Below are 10,917 nucleotides of genomic sequence, written 5' to 3' on the forward strand. Positions count from 1 at the left end.
CATTACTCCAAGAGTTGCCAGCCGAAGCTAGCCTTGAGACAGGCCATCTCCCGGCCTGCTCATTGGGCCCTATGATCCCTCGGGTACCAGCTGATGCCTCCGGACTCTTCACTAACACGACTAGAAGCCACTACATACAGGATTCCTGCCGTAAACTCTGGACCTTTGCATCGGATCACCGCAGCTAGCAGCTAGCTGCTAGCTGCTACCGAGTGGCTATACAATAGTTTGCTAACGCACTTGTCCCGAAGCTAGCACCAGTTACTCTCGAGCAAGGCGCATCTCCGGTAGCAAACGGAATTACTCCAGCTACAATACCTCTTTTGCCAATTGGCCTGCACCCTTTGTCGACACGGAGCTCGCGATCCATCACGACTGGTCTGCCGACTTAATCCGTCCAATGTGCCCTCAACCGGCCTTTGTCGGACGTCGGTGAAGACGTTTCTGCTAGACCGGCCTGCTTAACTTTAGGAAACGCTGTGTCCCCGCTTGCTAGCGTAGTAACAACCACCTAACGGATTCGCTGTTTCATCTTATTGCTGTTCACTGGACCCTATGATCACCTGGCTACATAGCTGATGCCTGCTTGACTGTTCATTAATTATGGTACTCGGGCCCTGTGTGTAGTTAACTGAGTCTCTCTGCCAATTCATCGCCATTTTACCTGTTGTTGTTTTGTCTTAGCTGATTAGCTGTTGTTGTCTTTCCCGTTGTTGTTTAGCTAGCTCTCCCAATCAACACCTGTGATTGCTTTATGTCTCTCTCTAATGTCAATATGCTTGTATACTGTTGTTTAGGGTAGTTATCATTGTTTTTTTTACTGCGGAGCCCTAGCCCACTCAACATGCTCAGATACCTCTTTTGTCCCACCTCCCAGACATGCGGTGACCTCACCTAGCTAACTAGTGCCTCCAGAGATGCAACCTCTCTTATCGGCACCAATGCCTAGGTTTACCTCCACTGTACTCGCACCCTACATACCCCTCTGTAATTATGCCCTGAATCTATTCCACGCCAGAAATCTGCTCCTTTTGTTCTCTGTCCCAACGTACAAGAAGAACAGTTTTGATAGTCTTTTAGCCGTACCTCATCCTACTCCTCTCTGTTCCTCAGGTGGTGTAGAGGTTAACCCAGACCTGTGTGTCCCCAGGCGCTCTCATTTGTTGAGTTCTGTAACGTAAAAGCCTTGGTTTCAATGCATATTATTAACTTAACTTAATTATATAATACTAATATTTATAATAACTAAGTACCCTCTATGGGGTGCCACAGGGTTCAATTCTCGGGCGACTCTTTTCTCTGTATATATATCAATGATATTGCTGCAGGTGATTCCTTGATCCACTCTACACAGAAGACACCATCCTGTATACATCTGGCCTTCTTTGGACACTGTTAACACCTCCAAACGAGCTTCAATGCCATACAACACTTCTTCCGTGGCCTCCAACTGCTTTAAATGCTAGTAAAATAAATGCATGCTCTTCAACGATCGCCCCCACTGCCGCCGACTAGCATCACTACTCTGGACGGTTGTGACTTAGAATATGTGGAAAACTAAAATACCTAGGTGTCTGACTAGACTGATAACTCTCCTTCCAGACTCATATTAAGCATCTCAATTCAAAATTAAATCTAGAATCGGCTTCCTATTTTGCAACAAAGCCTCCTTCCTACAAACATACACTCGTAAAACTGTATCCTACGATCCTCGACGATGTCATTTACAAATTTGCCTCCAACACTCTACTCAGCAAACTGGATGCAGTCTTTCACAGTGCATCTGTTTTGTCACCAAAGCTCAATACACCACCACATGCGACCTGTAAGCTCTTGTTAGCTGGCCCTCGATACATATTCATATCATATTCAGACCCATTGGCTCCAGGTCATCTATTAGTCTTTGCTAGGTAAAGCTCAGCCTTATCTTAGCTAACTAGTCACCATAACAAACCCACCCGTAGCACGCGCTCCAGCAGGTATAGTTCACTGGTCATTCCCAAAGCCAACACTTCCTTTGGCCGCCTTTCCTTCCAGTTCTCTGCTGCCAATGACTGGAACAAATTGCAGAAATCGCTGAAGGTGAAGACTTATTCTCCTCCCTAACTTTAAGCATCAGCTATCTGAGCAGCTTACCGATCGCTGCAGCTGTACACAGCCCATCTTGTAGATAGCCATCCAACTACCTACCTCATACCCATATTGTTTTTATTTACTTTTTTGCTATTTTGCACACCAGTATTTCTACTTGCATATCATCATCTGCACATCTATCACTCCAGTGTTCAAAAGAGGCAATAGTACTGTTTGTCCATTTGAGAGGCTATAGCCAGTATAACTTCCTCAAAATAGTCAAATTAATCAATTATAACTCAGAAATTGTGTGTAGTCGCTCAATTTTGCATCTGACTAGGATGTTTGGTCACTATTTCTCAAGTGAAAAAAATTGCATGTGGATGAGTCATCTCTCATTGAATGACAAGAGGCACTTCAATGAAAAATCCTATTGTTGAACAACTGCGACAAGGGTTTTCCGATTTGCTCTACGACCCCACAAGTGTCACAGTACTCATCTGAATGTAACCTGGTACAGGTTTAAAAAATGAATGGAAGTATGGAGGTATTTTTTACCAACAAAAAAAATGGGTTAAATTTTTTAAAAATACATTGAAATTACAGGTTGTAATGCAACAAAATAGGAAAACACCAAGGGGAATGAATACTTTTGCAAGGCACTGTATATGTCCAAAATACAAAAATATTTACTCAGCTTTCTTAAATCTCCTAGATATAAGACAGACACTTCAAAACCTTATTCTTTATGATACATTTTTTGACTCTGTTTAGCCATTAGTGAATGTGTTAGTCGATGTGTTTTCTTTGAGCTATTTTAGTAAAGGCCAAAGCAATATTTTATCAAATAATGTTCTAATATTCAAATCTAAAATTCTAATATTTAAATCAAATAGCTAAATGATCCATGGTATGACCATCTTAAAACTATTTAATATGTTAGCTTAGTAGAACCCCCCTTAATGTAACGATTGTTCTCCTCCTCGTCTGAGGAGGAGCAGGGATCGGACCAAACGCAGCTTTTGTGGAATACATAATGAATTTATTTAAAGAAGACGAACACGAAGCACATTTGATAAATTACAAAATAACAAAAACGACGTAGACCGACCTGGACATGAGAACTTACATAACACGAAGAACGCACGAACAGGACAGACTAAACAAACGAAACAGTCCCGTGTGGTACATACATAGACACGGAAGACAATCACCACAACAAACGTTGTGGTGTGAACAGCCTACCTTAATATGGTTCTCAATCAGAGGAAACGTCAAACACCTGCCCCTGATTGAGAACCATATAAGGCTAATTAACCAATAAACCTAAACAAGAAACAAATAACATAGACTGCCCACCCAGCTCARGTCCTGARCAACTAAACAAAGCTAAACAAAGGAAAATYAGGTCAGGAACGTGACACTTAAAGGCTTAGACTTTTAGAGATTTGAACAGTTAAAAGTGTAAAAACGTTTTAAGTCCAGTAGCAAATATCGAATCCTCTTCAAAGTTCTATACATACAATGTTGGAGCGCCAGTTTGCTGTCTAACGTATCAAAGAACTAAAAACATGGTATTACCGTAAAGAGATTGTGTGGTCCTGTAGAGCATSGGGCTTGCAAAGCCAGGATTGTGGGTTTGAGTCCAGCTGGGGCCACCCATATGAAAATAAATGTATTGTGAGTGACTGAGAGCTAATGTGCACATGTGTGTCTCCCTCAGATTAACAGAGTTCCTGGAGCCCTTTGAGAGAGTAATCCAACCAGAGGAGCTGTGGCTCTACAAAAACCCCTTGGTGGAGTCAGACCACATCCCCAAGAGGGTCATGTTCGTAAGTGACACACACACAGACAGATGGCCGCACACACACAAGAGCACACACATGCACACACCACCATCATCCTCATCCCACTCATTATATTCCCTCTTTACAAATGAGACTCAAATGCAAGAATTCAGATGGTCTGTGATCTGGAGAAATAAGTCATTCAGGATAATCAATATCTTGTAATGCGTCAAATTCTCTATGGGKATATGTTCTAAGCATTCATCAAAAGATATGAAAAGTGCATCACAGAGCCATATTGATCAATCGTCCTGAAAGAAATTGCCTGCAAGTCTCTACGGAAAGAATACGGGCAGTCGAGGTCCATGGAGGACATTGCCAATCAATTTTCACAAARATAACATAGCAAAATCTCCAGTACACCTTTGTCAGTTGGAAGCATATAAAACATAAGCAAATCACCTACTGTAAATCTAAAACACCCAAACTCCTTAATGCTGATTGCCAAGCAGAGACGCATCGGGTCCCATTTTTACGGTCTTTGTTATGACTCGGCGCCAGGGATTGCACTCCAAACCTTCCAATCTCAGGGCAGACCATAAGGCCACGAGTTGGCTCTTTCATACCTTACATGTGTTAGTGCTGTCTTATTGTTGAYGGATATGTTGTACTGTAAGGTCATGTACAGTCGAGGCCAAAAGTTTTGAGAATGACAAATGTATTTCCACAAGYTTTGCTGCTTCAGTGTCTTTAGATATTTTTGTCAGATGTTACTATGGAATACTGAAGTATAATTACAAGCATTTCATAAGTGTCAAAGGCTTTTGTTGACAATTACATGAAGTTCATGCAAAGAGTCAATATTTGCAGTGTTGAACCTTCTTTTTCAAGACTTCTGCAATCTGCCCTGGCATGCTGTCATTTAACTTCTGGGCCACATCCTGACTGATGGCAACCCATTCTTGCATAATCAATGCTTGGAGTTTGTCAGAATTTGTGGGGTTTTGTTTGTCCACCCGCCTCTTCAGGATTGACCACAGGTTCTCAATGGGATTAAGGTCTGGGGAATTTCCTGGCCATGGACCCAAAATATTGATGTTTTGTTGCCCGAGCCACTTAGTTATCACTTTTGCCGTGCGGCCAAGGCTCCATCATGCTGGAAAAGGCATGTTTCATCACCAAACTGTTCCTGGATGGTTGGGAGAAATTGCTCTCGGAGGATGTTGGTACCATTCTTTATTCATGGCTGTGTTCTTAGGCAAAATTGTGAGTGAGCCCACTCCCTTGGCTGAGAAGCAACCCCACACATGAATGGGCTCAGGATGCTTTAATGTTGGCATGACACAGGACTGATGGGAGCGCTCACCTTGTCTCTCCGGACAAGCTTTTTTCCGGATGCCCCAAACAATCGGAAAGGGGATTCATCATAGAAAATGACTTTACCCAGTCCTCAGCAGTCCAATCACTGTACCTTTTGCGGAATTTCAGTCATCCCTGATGTTTTTCCTGGAGAGAAGTGGCTTCTTTGCTGCCCTTCTTGACACCAGGCCATCCTCAAAGTCTTCAACTCACTGTGCGCACAGATGCACTCACACCTGCCTGCTGCCATTCCTGAGCAAGCTCTGTACTGGTGGTGCCCGATCCCGCAGCTGAATCAACTTTAGGAGATGGTCTTGGCGCGTGTTGGACTTTCTTGGCGCCCTGAAGCCTTCTTCACAACAATTGAACCTCTCTCTTTGAAGATCTTGATGATCTGATAAATGGTTGATTTAGGTGCAATCTTACTGGCAGCAATATCCTTGCCTGTGAAGCCCTTTTTTGTGCAAAGCAATGATGACGGCACGTGTTTCCTTGCAGGTAACCGTGTTTGACAGAGTAAGAACAATGATTCCAAGCACCACCCTCCTTTTGAAGCTTCCAGTCTGTTATTTGAACTCAATCAGCATGACAGAGTGATCTCCATCCTTGTCCTCGTCAACACTCACACCTGTGTTACCAAGAGAATCACTGACATGATGTCAGCTGGTCCTTTTGTGGCAGGGCTGAAATGCAGTGGAAATGTTTTMGGGGATTCAGTTTATTTGCATGGCAAAGATGGACTTTGCAATTAATTGGATTATTAGACTCTTAAGGATTAATAGACTCTTAAGGATTAACCTGTTTAACCTGGATTAACCTGTTATTTCATATGAACAAACATGTCCATCTTATCTCCCATTGGCACAAAATACTAGGCTACTTGCCTGCTTGCAGTGCAATACACCCACCACTAGAAACTGTGTGTATGCATGGTCTAAAGTTTAGGTACATTCTTACATCAAGTTGAATTTTTATAAATGACAACTTTGCATTACAACTTGCACACACATGTTTTGGAATTTATTGTATGCACACTCATGGTTTATAAATGTGACCCGTTTCAGGAATCTAGGAGTGTGTATTCGGTCATTACTTCACAGAGCCGTTTGAACGGAGCCGTTTGAACATCATTTTTTTTATCATGACTTTACTACCCTGCATGAATCTGCAGCCAGTCAGCTAACGTTAACTAGCTAACAGTACARTTTAACTTGAAATGTAACCACTTTCTGTTGAAATTAGAAARGTGTTTTATCTGAAAATGTTGCTATCATACTTGAATTCCACTGATTTCAAAACTTGGTCCTCCAGTAAGTGGGGAGCATWCACATAATGTTAGCTAGCTAACAGTACACTTCAACTTGACAGTAGGCTTATGCAGTTTAATAGTAATAGTTGGCATTATGGTTCATTGTTTAGCTTGCTAGCTACATGTCTTAACAACAAACTCCACTATGCAAATATCCATTTAAATAGAATGTCACTGCATCAACTGTTGACAGACATACTAGCTGGTAAATTTGCTCTGGTAATCTACTGCAATTTCAGACCACAGGTAAGATAGTCTAGCTGGCTACATTTTCAGATATTACACATTTCAAATTTTGACAGGAAGTAGTTTCATTTCAAGTTAAAGTGTACTGTTAGCTAGCTAGCTAACGTTATCTGGCTGGCTCGCTATCTAATGTTATGTGTATGATCTTATTATTCGTATCTCAGACCCATTTGCTTGACTAGTTATAGCCTAATGTTAGCTAGCTAACATTAAACCTGGTGGTTAGATACCTGCAGATTCATGCAGGGTAGTAACGTCARGAGTTAGGATTATGGTTCATTGGTTCACCTAGATAGCTACATGTGTCAACTAAAGACTCTCGTCAGACTGTGCAAGAGCACAGTATATCTSATGAATTTACGAARGCTCAACACCCGTTGAATATGGCCGGTGTCCGTAAACGTTGGCAAAAAAGCGTAATTAAATTGCGGATAACATGGATAACATGAAAACAGCCWAACCAGCTCTATCTTTGGCGAGTAAAATGGTCAGAGCGGGGTGTTCTCTCATTATGGAAGTAGCTAGCAAGCTAGCCAATGTTAGCCATTTAGCTTGGGTGCTTGACTGACGTTGGGAGGTCAGAATGCTCGGATCAACCCTACTCCTCGGCCAGAGCGTCCAGTGTGTGCTTGAACACTCCGAGAGCAGAATGCTCTGAATTTACAAATGGACAATCTGACACCACAGTTGCAGTCACCAACGCTCTGGATAACATAACAGRCTAACCAGCTCTGCTATGGCGAGTAATGTTCAGTGAGCTGTTCTCTCATTTGTGTGTGGAAGTGGCTAGCAAGTTAGCRTGGTTGCTTGACTGCTTTTTTCCCTTTGTATTGTTATTATGAACAGAACAAACACAAAAAAAGAAATATATAAACAAGAGTACATATTAKATATCGAGATACCTACCATAAATCTTTTTGACAAATTTAAAATGTAAGMTTTTTTTGTTTTTACACTTAATATTAATATTTAAATTCTATCTTTAACAATGTGAAGAGGGGTTTGTTCTTCACCCACTTTAGTTTAAATCAAGGTCCATATAATTTGGATCAAAATAAAACGTAATATCAGAGTCTTTCAAATTAACATTAATAGTAGTTAATTTTAAAATGAAATCTTACTCAAAAATCTTCTGACATAAGAACAATACCAAAATAAATGATCATGAGTCTGGTTCACAACCACAAAATACACATTTGTTATCAATAGCTATTTTTTTTAAAGGGGTGGATCAGCTTAATATTGCGGAAATATTGTTGCATCCATCAATGTAATTGTCTGCATAATTTCCAATCCCCCATATCTTTTGGGGGGTAAATACATCCATATACATATGCATACTGTGGCAGACCAGGGGGTTTGGTCAAGACGTTTACACAGATCAGACACGGACAGAGAAGGATTAGCTCAGTTTCAAGGGTGTTTATTTAAATAATCCATCAAAAACAAAAGGATAGGTCTCACCCATGAGACCCTCTCCGGGATGTCGACTTCGGGGTTCCGGGTCTGGCTGTATCCTGTCGGGCACAAAACTGAACTCCCTCTTGTTACCTCTACAACAATAACACAGGAGTCCTTTCTTCCCCCACCCCCTGTGTGCTGCCCTTCTGGCAGCTTTATGGACCTTGCACAGCTGGTGAGCAATCCGCCCTTGATTACTCACCAGCTCCCAATTAGTCCTGGCTGGAGAGCCCGTCGAGACCTGGCACGTCCAGCAGATGGAGCCAWRGCCTCGTGATGTATYCTCCATCTGTTACCAGGCCTCGACGAGTCTCCCCCTGGTGGCTGACCTGCTGTACGCCACAATACATATGCTCATATATACATATACATAACTATATAGATATACATACTTTTTTTAGAATATACCTTTATTATTCCCCGCGAACCCTACCACCCTTCCCCCAATTGGAGTAAACTAATAAACAATAACACTTAGTCTTCTACCTTCAGTTTATACATCTTATACACAGTTTACAGGCACAATCTATTTTAAAATAGTTATATATTTTTTTTTTGTTGTCCTTCCTCTATTTCTGATGTCCATCCAGTTTGATTTCTACTTGTAACTGTGCAATTTCACAAGATTTCTGAACCTATATACGTTTTACAGATCCCGTATGTTTTACATTGGTTGTTACATCTTGTTATTAGTCCCACCCTTCAGCTCCATTCAACCCCTCCCATCTATCGCTCAACACCATCCATTTTGGATTTCTATTTGCCATATATTTTTCAACTGTGCTGTGATGCTTCACAAAAGTACTGAACCTTTCTATTTTCATAGCTTCTGAAGATTGTAAATGCTAAAATAATGTATATATTATTGATTGATTGACTATGGCTTTTCAAATCACCAAGAAATTGCTATCTGCAGTATTAGTTCTAGGCAAATGTTGCAATTRTTCAGCCATTCCTGGACCTGTGACCAAAAACAAGCTACATATGGACCATACCAAAATAAATMATCTAATGACTCTGCCTCCTCACAGCAAAATCTGCAGAGCTGGGAAGATTGTATCCCACATATATATAACATTCTATTGGTTGCAAGAATTTTGTATATAGTTTTGCGTATCAATTCATAAACAATGTACATCGGAAATCTCTTCCCAACTATTTTGCAATTTAAATGGCACAGCTGTCAGTTTTTTGTTACCTAAATGAAATTGGTATGTTTTTATTTATCACACTTTTCTTTAACCATTTATGGTCTTTAGTACGGGGCCGATACAAGTTACTTACTTTTTTCCCCTTCTACTTGCCTCTTCCATTTTTGTGGTAATGCTGCAATTAGTTGGGTAGGTCATTTTGGGTAGAGCAGACATTTCCATATGTCTGTGTTAGCTGCATGTGCYARATAACTCCACCAGTCCTATTTATGATATCATTCACAAAAATTATACCTTTWWWAAAWWWWWAWTCTTCATAAAAATATGTTTTTTTRTATCAATTAGTATATTTGAGTTTAACGGCACTATTTGTTGTATTATTTGTTCTGTCTTTTCAGGTGGATTAAACTGAAATTGCAACTAACTTTCTAAGGCTTGTTTAAAAAATAAGGATATTTTGGAGATTGATTCCTTTTCAAACAAGCAGGTGTAATCTGAATAAAGGGAAAAAGGCCATTCTTGAACATAGGATGAGACATTCCTACCAATTTACTAGAGAACCAGTTTGGATTTAATTATAACTTTTGTATGACTGATGCCTTTAGTGAGAGGTCTAATGCCTTAATATTTAATCATTTCTGTCCTCCGAATTCATATTCGTTATATAAATAGGCACTTTAAATTTTGTCTGGCTTGCCATAGTTTTTATTGCCTATCTAAATTGTAACTTTTAGTCCTTCAATTTCCTTTGGATAATATGGACTCTTTTTATCTATTGCTTTTGTTTTATAGATGAGTACTGAATTGCATGGCCTCTAAAGGCACTCTTAAAAGTGTCCCATACAAAAAGGGGATCTGCTGTACCTATGTTATGTCTGAAAAAGTCAGTTATAAATTCTTCTGTCCTAGTTCTAAACAATTTATCATTTAGTAGGCTTTGATTCAATTTCCAATATCCTCGCCCATGTGGAAATTCTGTAAGAGGTAATACAGTGGGGCAAAAAAGTATTTAGTCAGCCACCAATTGTGCAAGTTCTCCCACTTAAAAAGATGAGAGAGGCCTGTAATTGTTCATCATAGGTACATTCAACTATGACGAGACAAAATGAGAAAAAAAAATCCAAAAAATCACATTGTAGGATTTTTAATGAATTTATTTGCAAATTATGGTGGAAAATAAGCACAACTTTCAATTCTATTTATCAAAATATATGTTTGTAAACGTACCATTTAAGTAACATGATGATTGATTGCATATATAGCTGTACCATGATTACATTTCCATGTCATTTAGCTGACCGCTCTTATCCGAGCGACCTTACAAATTGGAAAGTTCACATACTATTCATCCTGGTTCCCCCGTGGGGAATGAACCCACAACACCCTGGCGTTGCAAGCGCCATGCTCTACCAACTGAGCCACACGGACATGATAAATGCAAATGATATTTGCATTGCTACTAAGTAAAACCTCCAATTGGTCCCCACTAACCCAACCCGAGTTGGGTTGTCATCCCAATGCCCCCCAATGT

At 40.3% G+C, this 10,917-nt stretch overlaps 1 protein-coding gene across 1 annotated transcript in view; it reads left to right on the top strand.

The window, feature by feature from the left end:
• Nucleotides 1-10,917, top strand: part of LOC112067851 (phospholipid phosphatase 4) — a 201,981-nt gene that overhangs the window by 98,137 nt on the left and 92,927 nt on the right. Inside the window, exon 2 of the mRNA XM_070434829.1 lies at nucleotides 3,797-3,905. Within this exon, the coding sequence (XP_070290930.1) occupies nucleotides 3,797-3,905 (109 nt within the window). The remainder of the gene's footprint in view (nucleotides 1-3,796; nucleotides 3,906-10,917) is intronic.

Source organism: Salvelinus sp. IW2-2015, linkage group LG25 (assembly GCF_002910315.2).
Source record: "Salvelinus sp. IW2-2015 linkage group LG25, ASM291031v2, whole genome shotgun sequence".
Taxonomy (NCBI): Eukaryota; Metazoa; Chordata; class Actinopteri; order Salmoniformes; family Salmonidae; genus Salvelinus; species Salvelinus sp. IW2-2015.